Below are 17,013 nucleotides of genomic sequence, written 5' to 3'. Positions count from 1 at the left end.
TTCCCCCACAGGCAGCCCTCCCCCTCCCTCACGCCGTCACCTACGACTCCCCTCCCCAAACGTGAGCGGGCACAAAGGGCCTGCCCCCGTCCCCCCGCCCCCCCCCCCCCCCCCCCCAGCACTCACCACGGCCCAACCTCTGCTCCTCCCGGAGGACGGCCTCCACCAGGGCGCTGCTGTTGGCCAACAGCTGCCGGGCTCGGGGCTCCAGGCCCCGCTGCACCACCGTCTGCAGACACGGGGACGGGACCCGGGTCACACCCGCCTGGCGGGAGCCGGGGCAGGGGGAGGGCAGGGGCTCCTGCGGGGCTGTGGGGAGGGGCGGGGCCTCACCGCCCACGTGCGGCTCGCCTCCTGCAGCGCCTGGCCAGCAGCGCCCTCCGCGGCCTGCACAGCTTGGAGGATGCTGCCGTAGGCGTTAGCGGCCTCGATGGCCCGCTGGATGAAACGGTCCCGGTTGACTCCTTGGATGATGCTGTGGGGGGCGGGAGAGGGACGCTGGCTGTGCGGCCGGGGGACCCAGACATCCTCGGGCCCTCCCTCCTGCCATCGCAGCTGCCAGGCCCGCCCGCCCGCCCCCTCCAGCCCCCCACGCTTCATCCCTTCCCTGCTCCCTGCCAGGTGTGCCCTCCTTGTAAGCTTATGGCCAGTTGGGGTCAGGGCTTCTGCCCAGACCTTGTGGGCAACAGCAGCCTCTCCGAGAGCCCTCCCAGACCCGCCGCGTCCCAGAGAGGACCTGGCACTTCTCGGGCCTCGCACCTGGTCAGGTTGAGGGCCAGCTGGTCCAGCTGCCGCGCGTGCGCCTCGGCGGCCTCCACCAGTTCCACCCTGCTGCTCGCCGGGGAGAAGGCCCGCATCTTCTCCAGCAGCGGGGTCCGGGCCCCGTCCAGGTTTGCGGCCAGGTGCTCGTACTCCTGGGGGTGGGGAGGGCCAAATGGGACCTTCAACCCGACCCCCTACTCGCTCTCACCTGATGTGGGGACCCGGAGGCGCGTCCTACACGCAAAGCCCCACCCGGACCTGCCTGGGTGCCCCCAGGAGTGGCACTCACCTCCCGGGCCTGGTCCATGCCGTGCAGGTGCTCCGAGAGCTGGGCCAGGATGTTGCGGGCCGCCTGCAGGGTGGCACTCAGAGTGGCATTGTCCCTGGACAGCTCCTGCTTCCGTTGCTGGAGGCCACAGGGAAGGAGAGGGTAACGGGGACAAAAAGATGGGACAACGTAACAAGGAGCTTGCGGGGCAGGAAGGTGAGTGGGAGAGGGAAGGAGAGGAGGGCCCCTCACCAGGACCTCCTCCAAGCGCTCCTGGTTTTGGCTGTTGAGTTCCTCCGCCTCCCGAATGGTGCCCACCGCCCGGTTCAGGGCCCCTCGAAGGTCCATGAGGCCGGCCTCGTGCCGGGCCAGCTGGTCTCGGGTGCGCTCGGCCAGTGCCCGGTTCCCCTCCCAGCGGCTGGTCAGTTGTTCCTGTACGCGGGCCAGCACTGGCCAAGACCCCACACAGGGATGGGGGTGCAGGCGGAACTCCCGAGGCCCTGGTCCCGCCCGGTCCCCGATACCCCATCTCAAGCCCATCTCAGCCATTCTGGGCTGACCATCCCCCCCTGGGGCTCCCGGACCAGTCCCTCCCCATCCCTCCTTCTCTGGGACCCACACCACTCACGTCTCCGGGCTTTGTCCAGCTCAGCCTCAGCCGCTGCTCTCGGGGCGCCCAGGTCTCGGGCCCGCATCTCCCCAAGCAGTCGCTCCACCTCGGCCAGCGTCCGGCGCACGAGCTCACCCGACGGGGCTGAGACGTTGGCCGGGAACAGGTGGTCTGTCTGGGACTCAAGCTCTACAGGGGCAGGGGTGGGGGCTGTCAAGGCCAGCCCGCGGCCCAGGCCGACCTCTGCCCACTAGACCCCGCCTGAGCACGCTCAGGGCACCAGCACATGACCCGGAAACGCCCTGGATGAGTCGAAAGACCCTGGCTCCAAGCCACGGCTGTGCTCGGCTGCTGGGCCGCCTGACCTCCTCACCCCCACCCCAAACCCTGCCGCCCATCTGCTCAGCCCGTCCCCTCGGCTTCCTTGCCTGGCCAGCTCCTGCTCCAGGACAGCAGTGGGCTGAACTCTCCCCTCCTCCCTGACCCCTGGGCCAGGCCTGCGCCCCCCAGTCTCTTCTTGCGGTGACTGATCTGTTCGTAAGTTTTTCCAGGGAATGGGGCACCACCAGAAGGGGGCATGGTATCCCCAGGGAGGGCGGGGGCACGCCCCACAGCATCCGCCTGCCCGCTCCTCTCCGGCCACACCTGCATCCCCTCCTGCCCCCTGCTGTGCCCTGCGGCCCACTCAGGCACGGCACCATCTCCCCGTCGACACAGCCAACCCTGCGGGGCTCTTCGGCACCAAGCCCCCTGGAGGCAGCACTTCCGGCTCGGACCCTGAGCACCATTCTGCTTGCCCGCCATCCCCTGCCCAGCTGGGTTCGCCCCTACCACTCAGGATGCGGTCCACAGCCCTGATGGATGCCAGCAGTGTCTGCGCCCGGCCCAGCGAGGCCTCAGTGCCGTCCAGCAGCCGGCTAGCCCGGGCTAGGGCTCTTGTGGCCTGTGGACACAGCGTCCCGTCAGAACACGGCACGGAGCATCAGGGGTGAGAGCAGACAGTCGGGAGCCCTGGGAGAGGACCTCCGGAGGTCCAGGCCGCTGCGGGAAGGGGTGTTCCAGGGGAGGAGCATCCCCGGGAGCGTTGGGGGAGGGGCCTCCCCGCAGGCGTTCCCCAGGGTCCTGCCTGGCCGTCCAGCCTCTGCGTGTCCCGTCCGAGGCCTGAGCTCTGTCGTTCCAGGGCCTCCAGCTGCTGTGCTGTCTCATGGCGGGGGCCCGGCGGACTCCGGAGCTGGCTCTGGGGAGGAGAGAAGGTGAGAACCTGCGCCCTGGGAAGACAGGCTGGGGGGCCGGACTGACGTGTACCTTCAGGTCAGTGATGGAGGCATTCAGCCTGTGCAGCCGGGCCCAGGCCACCGAGCTGGCGCTGACTCCGTGCAACTGCTCCCGGATGGCAGGGAGGAGGGCGCCGGCCTGCTCGAGGTCGTCCAGGAGCAGCACCACACAGTGGTCACACACTGCAGGCAGCACGGGCGAGGGCGGGGTGGAGGGGGAGTCAGTATGGGGTCGGGGGTTGGCGTGGGGCCAGGGAAGGAATCGGGGGGATGGCGTGGTGGGGACAGGTCAGCCAAGGATCACAGAACTGACGCAGGAATGTTGAGCTACGCTGAAAGTGACGCGCTTAGTAAGGGTCAGAGGCGAGCACGGGGATCACAGGATCAACCGAAAGGTCAGCACGGACTCAGAAAGTCAGCAGGGAACCGGGCAGGTGCCAGGAAGCGGGTAGAAGGTCAGGGTGGGTCCAGGGGTGCTAAGGACCGGTTGGGGAGTCCAGGACTTGGGGACCAGAAGGAAGCAGTGGGTCAGCATGAAGTTCAGGGACCCCTTGGAAAACTGAGAGGGAGTTGGGGTCACAGCGTTTCTCTGGAAGTTGAAGTTAGCACAGGGACTGCCAGGTCACGAGGGGCTGGGACCCACACGCCCACAGGCAGACCTGGGAGGAGGCGGGGACGGGCGTGGCTGGCGGAGCAGGGCCAGAGCACGGGGCACACCTTCGCAGTGGACGCCGCGGTCCCCAGGCCCGTCGGGCACCGGCACCTGGTGCTGGTGACTGCAGGTGTCACAGCGCTCCCCGCTGAGCCCGGGGGGGCACGTGCAGCGGCCGGTGTGCAGGTCACAGTGGCCCCCCTGGCACCGGCAGCCTAGGTACGGAGGGGCGGGGTGAGCGCTGGCAGAAGGTTGGGGGGGGGGGGGGTTGGGGGCCGGCCACCCCACGGCTCCCCGGTACTCACGCCTGCAGCCCTGCTCGGGGCGCCCCCAGTGGCCCGGGGCGCACTCACGGCACTGGGGCCCTCCCGCCCCTGGCCGGCAGTGGCACTGGCCACTCTGGGGGTGGCACTCAGAGCCCTCCGCGGCTGGTCCGCAGGCACACGGGCGGCAGCCCCCACAGCTCTGGAAGCCGAAGTGTCCTTCCTGCGGCACAGGCCACCTTGATGGCGGGGTGCCCCCGGCTGGGAGGCCCCGCCCCCCAGCCGCAGGCTCCGCCCCCCGGGCAGCCCTACCTGACAGCGGTCACAGCGCCGGCCTGTCACGCCTGGCTTGCACACGCAGTGCCCGCTGTGGGGGTCACAGGTCTCCGTCCCGCACGGGGAGCAGTCACACCCTGCAGAAGGGGTGACGCAGCAAGAGCCCTGAAGCCCCTCCCTCACCGGGCTCCTCCTCGCCGCCGCACTCGGACCTGAGCCCCTCGCTCCGCCCGGCCGCCCCCCTCCTCCATCCCGCGGCGGCCCCCGCGGCGGCCTGCTCGCCGCCCCCCGCCCTCCCCCGCGGCCCCCGCGCCTACGGGTGCAGTTGCCGGGCAGCAGGGCGTTGCCGTAGAAGCCGGGGGCGCAGCTCTCGCAGCGGGGCCCGGCGGTGTGGCGCAGGCAGCCGCGGCAGGCGCCCGTCAGGGGGTCGCAGTCGCTGAAGAGCAGGTTGGGGTCACCGTTGCCACTGCAGTCGCACGGCTGGCATGAGCTGCCCAGCACCATGGGGTTCCCGAAGAAGCCCGGCGCGCACCTGGGGACGGTGGCAAGGTGAGCGGCCTGTGTCCCTCCGCCCACCCCAGCACGCCCACCCGCACGCACGCCCACCCATACACATGCCGACTCACGCGCGCGCCCCCCACAGCCCCCGGCCCCACGCCCAGCTAGCTCACCGCTCGCAGGAGGCGCCCGCATAGCCGGGTTTGCAGAGACACTGTGTGCGGCCACCTCGCAGGACGCAGCCCACCGCGAAGCTGTGCGGGCGGAGATGCTCTTGTTACAGCGGTACACCCACCAGGGGTCCCCACCCGGAAAGCCCACCTCAGCTGTCCCGGCCTCCAGAGGGCAGTGCTGACCCAAGCGGGTAGGGGATGGTGACCTTCCACACTGGGCTGCAAGGGAGCGTGGCCACCAGCCGCCCTTTGGGGGGACCCTGGACCGGCTGGCCCAGCTTACTTGTTGGAAGGCACGGCGAGGGGGCAGGGGCAGCTGACACAGGGGGCCGTCGGGTCCTCGGACCCACTGCGAACAAAGCCAGCCTGGCAGTGCTCGCAGCGGTCGCCCTCGGTGTTGTGCTGGCAGCCCTGGGGCGGAAGGCACAGGTGGGGGCGCTGACGACACAGGCCCTGCTCCTCACAGCAGGGTCTGATCAGCCCTCCCGCCAGCCGTGCCAGGGACTCTGTGCCCAAGGCCAGCCGGTGCCCCGCCCAGGACACCTCCCTCCACCCGCACCCCAGCGTGGCCACAACCGCTGATCCAAGGGCCCTGGTCTCCCCGAGTCTGTGTCTCGGTGGGCTGCCCGGCCTCTGCTGGGCCCTACTCACCTCGCAGATGCCCGAGCCGGGGAGGCAGCGGTCTGAGTGGCCGTGGCACTGACAGGGGACACAGCGACCCAAGAAGAGACCTTTGACGTCCCGGTAATAGCCGGGGGCACACTCCTGGGGGCAGAGGCACAGTGCTCAGGAAAGGAAGCAGAGCCAGCCCCGGAGCGCAGACGAGGGACCATGCTCTCAGGCCCTCAGGAATCCTGGCCCCGACCGGCTGGAGACATGAAGTCAGATCCCCAAAGGCATACGGACGCCCTGACCCCGGTGAGCAGCCCCCCAGTGTGGGCTGGGCCGCCTCTCTCTCCTCCAGATGCCTCTTCTGACTGGGCGGGCGCTCAGTGACGAACCCCTCGGACAGACAAGCAGGTGGACGAATGCGTGAAGGGGAGGAGGGCGGGCAGGTGTGGGACGCGGCGACGCCGGGGTGGGCCCGCGGACGCAGGCGGACCAGGCAGTGAAGGGATACGGCGCGGCCGTGTGTACGGAGGGCCGGGCAGGGACACGGGTGACAGGGGAGGGGCAGACAGATCAGCCGGCGGGCGGGAGGCGAACGGGGAGACGGAACGGGGCCGCCTACCCCCACCTCACCTGGCAGGAATCCCCAAGGTAGTTGGCAGGGCACATGCACGACTCCACGTTGCTGGCTGGAGGCCCCCCGCCCGCCTCGCCGGCCACCTCCAGCGCCACCCTGCGCAGGGAGACGGCCGAGGAGGTCTGGGAGAAGAGAGCGCGAATGTGCAGCTCCTCCAGGCCCGCCAGCACCATCATGAGCTCCTCGCGGGACACGGCGCTGTGGGTCTCCGTGTGCCGGAAGTTCCCCTGCGGGCCGTGACGGTGCTCAGCGGGGCAGGACGGGTGACTTCGGGGCCGGAACAGCCCAACCACCCGTGGGGGGACCGGCCCCGGCCCCCCACCTCCCACGGAGCACAGACACCACCTCCAGACGTGATAAGGATTCAAACGCACGGAGGAGATGCTTTGAATTTTAGAACAAAACGCAGGTGAGTGCTTTCTGATTCCAGAGACTGACCCGTGAACGAGACACGGAAACACTAACCACACGTGAAAAATCAAGAACTCTGAATCCATTAAACATCTGAATTTCCGTTCACCCGAAGACACCTTAGATAGAGACCCAGACAGGCCACGAGCTGGGAGGAGAGCCGCTGCTCCCGAGGTAGACACGGGGAGGCCGGGGCAAAAGGCAGTTGGACCCGCAGGGCCGCCGGGCGCCCCAGCAGCTGCTCGGCCGTTGGGGGTCAGGGGCCCGCGGGCCGGCAGGCGGCCGGGAGCGCCACGGGCACGGGCGGCCAGAGCAGCGGGTGGCGATGTGCGCGGGGGAGGGGCCGAGCTCCCGCTCCCAGGCCCCGTTTTCTGTCCCGGAGAGCGGGCACGGCAGCCTCAGGCCCCCTGGGCTCCCCTGGGCCGTGCCAGGATCGAGGACGGCCCCGGGTGCCCGGACCAGCTCTGCTCACCTCCACCAGCTGCAGCTGCCCGCGGTGGACGTGGCCGGGCGCCGGGTACGCCGGCTCCAGGAACATGATGCTCATCTGGTTGCCCTGGGGAGGCGCGCGGGCAGATGAGGGCCGGCAGCCGGGCTGCCCGCCGTCCCGCTCGGCGGTGCCCGCCAACCCGCGCAGCCGCACCCGCCCCGTCCGGCTACCTGCAGCACTACGTCCGGCCTGCTTTCCATGGGGATGAACACGTCTCCCCGCTGGGTCTCCGAGTGAAGTTCGTAGCGGAGGGTGCCGCCATAGGATGACACCTGGAGGCAGGGCACAGAGACGTGACCCGGCCAGACCCTGACCGCGGGCGCAGGGTCACCAGCAACGGGGCTGGGCTGGGCCCCGGGCACCCTCACAGAGCCCCTATCCCGCCCTGGACGTGGGCACCTCACTGCTGTCCTCCCCCAGCCTCCAGGGGGTTCCTGGACACCCTCACAGTGCCGTCCCCAGGGCCGGCCTCGCTCGCTCACCTTGTCCCCCAGGTAGGAGGGTGGGGCCTGCCAGTACAGCTCAGGGAAGGCCTCGGCCCCGAGCCGCAAGTCGGCGTAGAGCAGCTCCGAGGCCGCCCGCAGCTCGTGAGGCACCACCTGCCGGTCGCTGCTCGCCAGCGTCCAGCCCTCCATGTCCACAAGCTGTGGGCACACAGGAGGGGCGCGGGGTGAGCACCCTCACGTGCCACGGGGCCCGTCCCGCACCGGGGCCTGCCGGTTGGGGGTCACGTGTCCCCTCTGGGAGGCGGCCCTGCCCCAGTCCAGGTCCTGCTGACTGCACACCTCCCGGCGGGTGTGGGCCGAGCTCCCACAGCGCTCGGTGGCCCCGAAGCAGAAGCAGCGGGTGCAGCCTTTTGGGTTGGCAGCGTCCAGGAAGAAGGTCCCCAGGCGGCACTGGTCACACCTCAGGCCCTGCACGTTCTCCTGGGGGCGGGTGGACAGGGCAGGTCGGTCGGCCACGTGCTGTGGGCTCAACCACCCTGGCTCGCTGTCACCCGCTCGCTGACGGGCTGAGTCCCCAGAATCGGCCGGGAAGCCCCCAGGGCCCCCAGAGGAGGAGTTTCAGCGACTGAGGCAACACAGGAGGTGGGGCATCAGGCCGTGGAGGCCACCTAGGCCCCCCGCCGCCGGCCCCTCACCTTGCAGTAGCACTGGCCCGTGAGGGGGTCGCACACGCCGGGCGTGGAGCCCGCTTCATGGCAGTCACAGGGGCGACAACTGGGGTAGCCGTGGAAGCCAGGGGCACAGGTGTCACAGCGGCGCCCGGCCACATTGGGTCTGCACCTGCCAGAGGAAGTTCAGACGCTGGCCGGGCCTCCCCTCCACGCTTACTGAGACCACAGGTGGCCCCCAAGGCAGCGGATCCCCAAGGTGTAACCCCCCTCCAGACCTGGGGGGAGGTGCTCTCAGTGGCAATGCCATCCCTGACCCAGGACCGACCCCGGGCCATGGTGACAGCCCCACTGCCCAGCTCACTTGCACTGGCCACTGTCCATGTCACAGGTGGGATCCGTGAGCTCCTGGACACCAGGCCCCGAGCAGTTACACTCCTCACAGCCGACCAGGGGGTGGCAGCCAAAGGTCTGGGGCTGACAGACGATGCAGTCGGGCGGGACGGTGCGAGGCGGGCAGACACAGCGGCCGGTCAGCTCATCACACAGGCGGCCTCGACAGTCACAGGCTGCAGAGCACGGGCACGGGCGTGGTGAACCCTCTGCCCCATCAGACGCCGGGGGTCCGGGCCCGAGGACACCCCACCCCACCCCACCCCGGCCCGGTTTCGCCAAGCTCCAGGCCGCCTGGCCCAGGCGGCTCCTCTGATGTGCGGTCAGTTGCCCAGAATCGCTGTCCGGTCCCCGGACCCTGTCTGGCAGCGAAGCCACGGGCTGCCTGAGGTCCTACAGACGGGGCAGCACAGCTCTAGAACTTTCTCCTGGCCACCATACCCACACTTCCTTCCACTGGGAAGCCTCCCTGGGATTAGGACGTTCCTTCGCCGGCACCCCCGGGGACTGAATTACTCACGCCTGCAGCTGGGGAAGCCCCAGTAGCCAGTGGCACAACGGGAGCAGTCACGGCCGATGACATGGGCACGGCAGGGACACTGGCCCCCAAAGGGCTCACATGTGGGGCCCGTGGCTCCCATTTCATGGCAGCCACAAGGCCGAGCCCCGTTGTTATAGAAGAGAGAGAGAGAGGAGGCTGCATCGCGACAGAACTGGGACGAGCTGCTGGGGCTGGGGTGAGAATGAGGTGGTGAGGCCCAGTCCCCATCCAGAGCCCCGCCCCCAGCCCCACCCACCGCCCCGCCTCCGGCCCCACCCCACCCCGGAGCCCCGCCTCCAGCCCCGCCCGGCCCCAGCCCAGTCCACCTGATGTGGTATCCCTGGCTGGCACACTGGCTGATGAAGTCGTAGGATTTGTCCAGGGGCTCCTCTCGGAGGTAGCCGGAGCTGTAGGCCTCCTCGGGGACCACCAGCACGTACTCCTAGAGCACCAAGGCCTAGTCACCTTCCCGTGGGCCCAGGGGAGGACCCAGGCTGGGGAAGTAGACCAGAGCCTGCCGGAAGCAGCACATCACGAAGGAGGGTGGGGGCGGGGGGGTCCCTGGGACCGGCCAGGGTCCAGCCAGGCAACTAAGACGGCAATGGCTGCACCACACCCAACCCCGGGCCCCAGCAAGGCTGGCAGGTGTTGGGTGCCCAGTGGGCTGCTCAGAAGGGAGGTCGGCTTCTGGAGCCTAATGGACGCTTGGGGTTGTGATGCTCAGCGATAAAAAAGCGTCCAGCCTCTTGGTGCCCCCCTCCCATCCTTGTCTGCCAGACATGCCTTTGCCCTCCCTCTCCGTCCCTCTAGGCCTCCTCCTCCGAGAAGGCCACCCTGACCAGCAGGGCTCCAGGGGGATAGCAGGCAACATCTTGGCTCTTAGATACCCTCCCCCCTCCACCAGCCTCACAGCCTGGCCCGGAGGTCCGTGGAGCCCGCTCTCCCTGGCACCTGGCGTGGGGCTGGGCCACGCAGATGGACACACCCTGCCTGAGGTGACCGATGATGTGACGCGTTCAGGACATCCATACCCGGAGACGCTAGCCCCACGTCGGGCCCCAAGACATCTGCGTGCAGACATGGCGTCCTCGGGACTCACCAGCCAGAGCCACCGGCCCTCGGGCACACGCACGGTCACGGTGAGCTCGCTGTCGGTCACATCCAGGACGGCCTGGCCCTCACACACCACCAGGGTGCGGCAGCCGTAGCCGTGTGGGCAGAAGCTGGCGTTGGCGTGGCCTGGAGGGGGATGAAAAGGCAGGTCGGCGCACACCCTCCACGCCCCACAGACCGGCCGTGGCCCCGTGGCCTCATTCCGGGGTCGCTCCCGGAGCCACCAGGGAGGAAGAGATGGCCACGGGACAGCGCCCTGCCCACCGAGGGGCGTGCATCTGCGATGCACAAGGCGGACATGTGACCGCGCGTCAGGCCTCTCCGGCTGGGACCGCTCGCGCTACGTGAATCGGGTGTGGCCACACACAGAGGCCCGCTAGGCATGGGTCCCGAGCTCAGCCGAGCAAAAACGAAGCAGACACACACGTGAGAACACAGGTGCCGTCGACACGTGTCCCGCGGTGAAGCCTGGATTACCCGCCTACGTGACAGGGTGAGCCCCGACTCTGGAAGGGAATCGAGCGAATCCGGGAAGGGGGCCCGGAGGCCGGGGCTGCCGCCTGCCCTGGGCCCTGGGCCCCTCCTCTGAGAGCCGACAGCTCTCGCGACGTCCGCACCTCGCGATGACCACACGAGGGGCCGTGCGAGGAGACCCCCGACGGGCTGGCTCCTCGTCCGGGGGTCCGCCCCCACGGCCCGCCCCAGCCACTCACCCTGCCAGACTCGGCCCCCGCTGACAAGGACCTCCACGGTGAAGGTGGGGTGCGCCGGCTGGTAGCCATGCAGCAGGAAGGCGTAGCGGCCCAGTGCGGGCACGTGGGTGGTGAAGACCACAGTCCCCTGCAGGGAGAGGCTGCGCTGAGCGGGCGCGGGGGTAGGAGTGCGAGCCGGGCTGGAGGGTGGAGTCCTCCCGGCCTGGGCCCTCACCTGGGGGTGGCGCAGCAGGGTGGGCTCCACGTCGGGGTCCACGGCAGTAGAGGGCCGAGGCTGGGGCCCTGGCGGGAGCGCGCCGGGCGCGAAGTCCTGCGAGCGGGCCAGGGGGAGGCCGGGAGGCAGCGGCAGCACGCGGCAGTCCCGCAGGATGACGGGCTGGGGCGGCTTCGGGAAGCGCGATGGCAGGCAGGTGGCACTGGAGGGGGCGCGGGAGTGAGTCCCCGCGGGCCAGCCGGCGTGCCCCGCCAGCGGTCCCGGCCCCTCCCGGCCCCGCCACCTGCTGGGCTCGAAGGCACCGTGGCTGCTGACGCAGCGGACCCGGGGCTCCACGAACTCCAAGCTGAATGTCTCCACGGGCACCAGGGTGACGCCGTGCTGTGGACAGAGGGCCAGGCGTGGACGTGCGCGTGGGGCCCTCCCACACCCCGCGTCGGCCCCGCGTCCCGCTCTCCGCGCCTAGTCCCCAGTTCCTCTGGCTGCACGAACACTGGCCCTCGACTGCAGCGTCTAGACCAGAGCCCTTCTCAGCTCTCCTCGGGGCCACCCTCCTGTCTCCCCTCCGCCACCCATCCTGTCACTCTCTGCGGCTCCTCGACCGCGACCTCCCCCCTCGGCTCCAGCGACAGTATCTTGTGTGGCAGATACGACAAACGCGAGACACCAAAGCTGCCCAGGAAACCCCACAGCGGAGGCGGGGACACCTGCCCTGTGAGATTCCGGTAACAAAGCTCCAGAACGCACTGATGAGATGGCGCGCTCAGTGCCGGGGGGGTGGCCACGGGGGCCGAGGGGCGTCGCGGGGGCGTGCTGCTTCCCGGCCTGGGTGTGGGGGGTGAGGGAGAGCCACGCTGGGCTGTGCACGCGAGGCAGGTCTGGGTCCCCGCCACAGGGCTGAGCAGAGACGCAGGCCCCTTTACGTCAGCTGGTCGGGTGGGAGCCCTGCGGCCGTGTCTTCAGCAACACGCGTGAAACACACCAGCCCCAGAAAGCGCACGGAGGGGGTGCGGCGGGCAGCCACGGGGCTCCCTCTCCCTTTGTGAGTCTTTCCCGACATGCGACGCTTTTATAACGGCACGTGCAGGAGTAGATCCATTTTTTAAAGGGCGGGAAACGTAACACTGGTCTTGTGAGAGCGAGCGTCACCCGCCCTGAGCTTTATCGAGGGCACGTCTCCGCTCGCTCCTGGGCGTCCGCGACGTTAGCACGGCACGATGCTTCGTGCCCAGGCAGGTGCAGGGGCCCGTGTCGCGGCAACGTCGTCCTCGTTCTCAGAGCACGGAGGACGACCAGGAGCCAACGACCCCGCTGAACAGACCCCTTCACACCGCGATGTTCTTGCAAATTATACCAGGAGGCGGTTTTTTGTTAACATAGTCACTTTCTCCTCCTCTCCAATCCCCCACGCACCCCCTCCCCACGAGCCGTGCGCGCACTGACGGTGGGGCGGCTGCTGGGCCCCTGGGCTCCCCACACTCTTCTACTTCTATGCCGTCTGAAATCTTCCGAAAGGCCGGAAGCCACAGGGGGGCCCTGGGGCCCATGCAGGTCAGGGGTCAGGGCCTCACCAGGAAGAAGCGTGCCTGCTTGGCCGTGAGCCGGACGCTGGCCTCCGTGTCCAGGTGGAAGACCGCCAGGTGGTGCTGCGTGTCCAGGGCGGCGCCCCGGCACAGGGCGCTGGGGACGGGGGCGGGGTGGTCAGCGGGTGGGGCAGCCCCGGGGCCCAAGCCCTCCCACGCGTCCCCCCCAGACCCGAATCCTCTCCCACTCCCACAGACCTGTAGAGGCAGGGGTGCAAAGTGAGTGCCCCCTGCTGAGGGGCCCGCCGTGGGACGTGCACGCCTACGCCCACCTCCTGGCGGGCGTCCTCATTGGCATACTCCACCACCAGGACGTAGCGGCCCGGCTGTGGCACAGCCACCTGAAGCTGAACGTCCACCTGGGAGTGGGGGGGACAGAGGGATCAGAGGCCCCACCGGCAGAACGAGACCCCGTGCACTCCCTGGGCACCCCTGGGCACAGCCCTTACCACCTCCCCCCGACAGCCTCCCCCCCCCCCCCCAGGTCTGAGTCTGCACCTGCTATCCTTGCCCGGGGCACTCCTCCCAGGACACCCCCATGGCCACCTGGCCTCCAACCTCTGCTCACTCCAAGCCTCCCCTGCCTTCCCAAGGCCTCTTGGCCTCAGTGCTGCTGAGTGCTTGCTGCCCGGAGGCCCAGCCCGGGTCTTCAGAGAGAACAAATGACTCTCTGCCTCCTCGTGATAAGCTGGGGGGGAGGGGGGGTCAGCGACACCCCATTTACAAATGAGGCTCCAAGGCTGTCCTGACTCCCGACGTCAAACCTGTGGCCTTGCCTGCACCTGTGTGCCGTCACCGCGGCACGGGCCCTCCCTCCCCCAACCTCCAGCCAAGGGCACGCCCTCCCCAGATCTTGACCCTGCCTGCCCCTCTGTGGGGTCCCAGGGACACGCACGTCACTGCCCAGGCAGGCGGCCAGGGGCGGGTGCGAAGGGCTGAGCTGCTCCGTGGGGCACGGCCAGGGCAAGCTGTTGTCACGGCGACACAGGGCCTCGGTTCCTGCAGCTGAGGGGAAGCCATCCAGGGGCAGGTGCGTGTAGAGGAGGCAGCTGGGTTGGGGGGAGGGCGGGGGACACAGAATGCCGTCAGCAGGGACACGCAGTGGGCACAGTGAGGGTCAGGCCTCCACCCCCACCAGGCCGGCCCTCACTTCTCCCTGGAGCGCTGCTCAGCAGGCCGGAACGTGCAGGCCTCGGTCACCCGCAGCTGCAGGAGGGCCGCCTCGTAGTAGGTGCTGGGTAGAAGGACCACATAGTCCTGGCGGGCGGGGGGAGAGGTATGTACTAGGGCCCCATCCGCGGGCCCTGATCCACCCCGCTCAGCCCCCGCCTCACCAGGAGCACCCCCTCAGCCTCCACGAGCAGGGCCCAGGCGCCGGGGTTCAGCACAAAGGGCTCCCCAAAGCCCCTCTGGGGCACGGTGACAAAGGCAGGCTCCGTGCTGGGTGGGAAGGTGACAGGCTGGCTCTGCTCCGTACCTGGGGACGTGGACCGTGAGACTCCTAGTCTCAGCCCACGGGCCACCACGGGCTGCAGCTCCCCCAGGGCACAGGCCGGCCCCCCACCCACACATGGGCCCCCAGTGGGGCTGGGGCAGAAGTGGGAGGGTAGGGGGTGGGGCAGGAGCAGCTGGGGCGGGGCTGGGCGGGACTAGGGCGGGGCGGGGGGAGGGCAGCGGAGTGGGCAGAAGGGCTGGGGTGGGGCGGGCAGCGGGGCTGGGGCGGGGCGGGCAGCGGGGCTGGGGCGGAGTGGGCAGCGGGGCTGGGGCGGGGCGGGCAGCGGGACAGGCGGCGAGAGGCCCCCAGGCACTCACAGTTGGTGCAGGTGGCAAACTTGCCCTCCTCCTGCACAGAGACTCGCCCGCTCACAGTGCTGGGCCCGCGGTTGACGAACCGGAAGACGAGCCGGAAAAGGTCAGGGGAGGTCACGTTCAGCCTCACCACGATCCTGGGCTGGGGGGAGCGGGGGCACGGAGAGTCGGGGTCGCCCCTCCCTGGCCATTCCCAGCCTGGTCCCCCGCCCGCCCCGTCTGCCGGCCACAGTGGGGACTCGACGCTGAGACCTGGGCCGGGCAGCTCCCCACCCACCTGGATGGGCGACATTTGCGCGTAGCCCCTCCAGCCGAAGCTCTCGAACTCGAGGGGGTTGAAGCCGAAGCGCGCGGTGCGGCCCTCGGGCGTGGCCGCCTCCTCCAGCTCCAGGCGTAGGTCGTGTAGGTCAGGGAGGTAGTGGTCTCGCGCCGGCCTGGCCACGACAGGGGCGGTCAAGGGCAGTCCCCCGGGGCCCCTACCGGACGAGCTGCCTCTCCGGCCCCCTGCCCTCCAGCCCCCCGGGTGGGGCACCCACTCGGCACAGGTGAGGCCCTGGGTGTTGGGGCGGCACCGGCAGGCGCCCGTCCGCGGGTCACAGCCCTGTCCCAGCGCACCGCCAACGTCACACCGGCAGCCTGCGACAGGAGAGAGCCAGGTCAGTGCCGCCCACCCCCAGCCGGCCTTGGCGCTTTTCCCACACCGGGCCCGGGCCCCTGGGGCTCGGTCTACTATCTGCAGAGAGCAACGGGGCCACAAAGCCCACTCCCACGACCCGCAGGGGCCGCCTGGGGCTCCGGACAGTGATGAGACCCTGGGGCCGACTAGTGACGTCTGCCAGGGGCACGGGAGAGAGAGGGCGGCCCCCGTGCCCAGCACAGGCCTGGCCAGGCTTTCGGAGGCTGCCCGACGAGTGCCCGCACGACAGCCAGGCCCTCCCCGCGGGACGCAGTCACTCACTGCGGCAGCCAAAGTAGTCAGCTCGGTCCAGCCCGAAGAAGCCGTCCCGGCACGCTGCGCAGGCCTGGCCACACACGTGAGGCTTGCAGGAGCACTGGCCGTCGCCCTGTGGCCGGGCGAAAAGGTGAGACCGAGCAGGGAGGGTCGGGACGCGCCTGCCCCATAGTCCCCGGGCACCTCGGCCCCCAGACTCACCGGCCGGCATTCGGCGACTCCACCCAGCGTGCCCCGGGGATCACAGCTGCAGCCTAGGGGAGAGGCAGAGCGGGCCTGGACCCTGCGGGGCTAGCACTCGCCTCCCTACACCGCTCCCGTGCCCCAGAGCCTCCCCAGCACTCCGACACCCACCCACCCCCAGACTCACGGGTGCAGCCCTCGGGGTTGCTGGGACTCAGCCCCCAGAACCCGGGTTTACAGCGATCGCAGCTCGGCCCCTCCACATGAGCCCGGCACGTACAAGGGGCCTGTGCCTGGGAGAAGATGAGACTGAGGGTCAGAATGGGTCCCTGCCCTTCTACCCGAAACCCTTAGCCCTGGAGCCCCGACCCTGCCCCATCTCGGGCATGTCCCCGGGATGCAGACTGAGGACCAGCCAAGGGAACAAACGGGCCCTGAGGTTGCCAAGGCGACAGGGCAGCAGGGGAAGCGATGGTCTCCCTGGAGGTGACAGGCTGAACTCCACTGAGGGCTGACCTGGGCTCACCTCAGGACGGGTGTGATCGGCCGGGGCCAGGCCGGCAGGGTGGCAGGACCCAGCTGTGGGGAGACACGGCTCTGGTCACTTCTCAGTCACTGACTCAGGGCCGAGGGCTTCCCCGGGCCCGGCCAGGACCCACGGCTCCGTGGGAGCCAGCACACGTGCCTCCCACTCATGTGAACAGGCGGGCAAACACGTGCAGGGTGCCTCTGTGCTCTGGTTCCCTCGGCTACAAAGGCACGTGCCCTCCCCCGCCACAGGGAACATGTGCAAACGTGTGGACACACGCTGTAGGCGCACAGAGCACGTGAACACGGCGAGGGAACACGCGCTCCCGAGAACAATCACGTGAAAACGTGTGCGCGCACTTACGAGGCCCACAGACGCACATACGTGGCACGCGGGCCCCCACGTGAGCACAGTGCGTGAACGGCCACACGAACGCACGCGTGAGCACACACAGCGCGTGGACGGGCGTGGGCACACAGGAACGAAGGGGCAGCTACACGGACCATGCATCCCGCGCCGGCCTCACCTTCACAGGAGGGGAAGTTGTAGGCGCCGGGCACGCAGGTGTCACATCGCAGCCCCGTCACGTGGGGCCGGCAGCTGCACTGCCCGCTCCGGGGGTCACAGGCCGCGTGCAGGGAGCCCTCGGCAGAGCAGCGGCAGGCTGGGTGAGAAAGGCAGGGTGTGGGCAGGCAGGAGGGACATGGCCGCCCACCCTCCCCCCGCGAGGACACTCACGGGCACAGTGGGGGAAGCCGTGGAAGCCGGGGCTGCATTCCTGGCAGGTAGCGCCCGTGTAGCCGGGGCGACAGAGGCACACGCCCCCTGCCCCGCAGAGCTGGTCCAGGGCACCCCGGGGGTCGCAGGTGCAGGCTGCAGGTGACACGGGGTTAGGCCCGGGGCGCCTGTGGGTGGCCCTCCCGCTCCACCCGGGGCCCCGCCCTGG

General features: G+C 69.7%; 1 protein-coding gene across 1 annotated transcript in view; it reads right to left on the bottom strand.

The window, feature by feature from the left end:
• Window positions 1-17,013, bottom strand: part of LAMA5 (laminin subunit alpha 5) — a 51,770-nt gene that overhangs the window by 7,406 nt on the left and 27,351 nt on the right. Inside the window, exons 15-57 of the mRNA XM_042979978.1 lie at window positions 16,806-16,940; window positions 16,594-16,731; window positions 16,065-16,117; window positions 15,726-15,831; window positions 15,557-15,609; window positions 15,362-15,467; window positions 14,940-15,039; window positions 14,681-14,837; window positions 14,407-14,545; window positions 13,929-14,071; window positions 13,745-13,851; window positions 13,490-13,643; window positions 12,793-12,953; window positions 12,583-12,691; window positions 11,295-11,392; window positions 11,012-11,213; window positions 10,798-10,924; window positions 10,071-10,210; window positions 9,298-9,413; window positions 8,951-9,162; window positions 8,402-8,606; window positions 8,065-8,209; window positions 7,709-7,849; window positions 7,406-7,567; window positions 7,094-7,195; window positions 6,906-6,989; window positions 6,019-6,249; window positions 5,428-5,541; window positions 5,060-5,187; window positions 4,777-4,857; window positions 4,423-4,637; window positions 4,142-4,242; window positions 3,872-4,052; window positions 3,632-3,781; window positions 2,946-3,097; window positions 2,767-2,877; window positions 2,472-2,583; window positions 1,659-1,829; window positions 1,283-1,479; window positions 1,052-1,168; window positions 760-914; window positions 334-475; window positions 127-229 (exon numbers count right to left, since the gene is read on the bottom strand). Coding sequence (XP_042835912.1) covers window positions 127-229; window positions 334-475; window positions 760-914; window positions 1,052-1,168; window positions 1,283-1,479; window positions 1,659-1,829; window positions 2,472-2,583; window positions 2,767-2,877; window positions 2,946-3,097; window positions 3,632-3,781; window positions 3,872-4,052; window positions 4,142-4,242; window positions 4,423-4,637; window positions 4,777-4,857; window positions 5,060-5,187; window positions 5,428-5,541; window positions 6,019-6,249; window positions 6,906-6,989; window positions 7,094-7,195; window positions 7,406-7,567; window positions 7,709-7,849; window positions 8,065-8,209; window positions 8,402-8,606; window positions 8,951-9,162; window positions 9,298-9,413; window positions 10,071-10,210; window positions 10,798-10,924; window positions 11,012-11,213; window positions 11,295-11,392; window positions 12,583-12,691; window positions 12,793-12,953; window positions 13,490-13,643; window positions 13,745-13,851; window positions 13,929-14,071; window positions 14,407-14,545; window positions 14,681-14,837; window positions 14,940-15,039; window positions 15,362-15,467; window positions 15,557-15,609; window positions 15,726-15,831; window positions 16,065-16,117; window positions 16,594-16,731; window positions 16,806-16,940 — 5,856 coding nt within the window. The remainder of the gene's footprint in view (window positions 1-126; window positions 230-333; window positions 476-759; window positions 915-1,051; window positions 1,169-1,282; window positions 1,480-1,658; window positions 1,830-2,471; window positions 2,584-2,766; window positions 2,878-2,945; window positions 3,098-3,631; window positions 3,782-3,871; window positions 4,053-4,141; window positions 4,243-4,422; window positions 4,638-4,776; window positions 4,858-5,059; window positions 5,188-5,427; window positions 5,542-6,018; window positions 6,250-6,905; window positions 6,990-7,093; window positions 7,196-7,405; window positions 7,568-7,708; window positions 7,850-8,064; window positions 8,210-8,401; window positions 8,607-8,950; window positions 9,163-9,297; window positions 9,414-10,070; window positions 10,211-10,797; window positions 10,925-11,011; window positions 11,214-11,294; window positions 11,393-12,582; window positions 12,692-12,792; window positions 12,954-13,489; window positions 13,644-13,744; window positions 13,852-13,928; window positions 14,072-14,406; window positions 14,546-14,680; window positions 14,838-14,939; window positions 15,040-15,361; window positions 15,468-15,556; window positions 15,610-15,725; window positions 15,832-16,064; window positions 16,118-16,593; window positions 16,732-16,805; window positions 16,941-17,013) is intronic.

This window comes from Panthera tigris, chromosome A3, assembly GCF_018350195.1.
Source record: "Panthera tigris isolate Pti1 chromosome A3, P.tigris_Pti1_mat1.1, whole genome shotgun sequence".
Taxonomy (NCBI): domain Eukaryota; kingdom Metazoa; phylum Chordata; class Mammalia; order Carnivora; family Felidae; genus Panthera; species Panthera tigris.
Note: the sequence above shows the minus strand (reverse complement) of the source record. Positions and strands in the feature narration are given on the sequence as shown.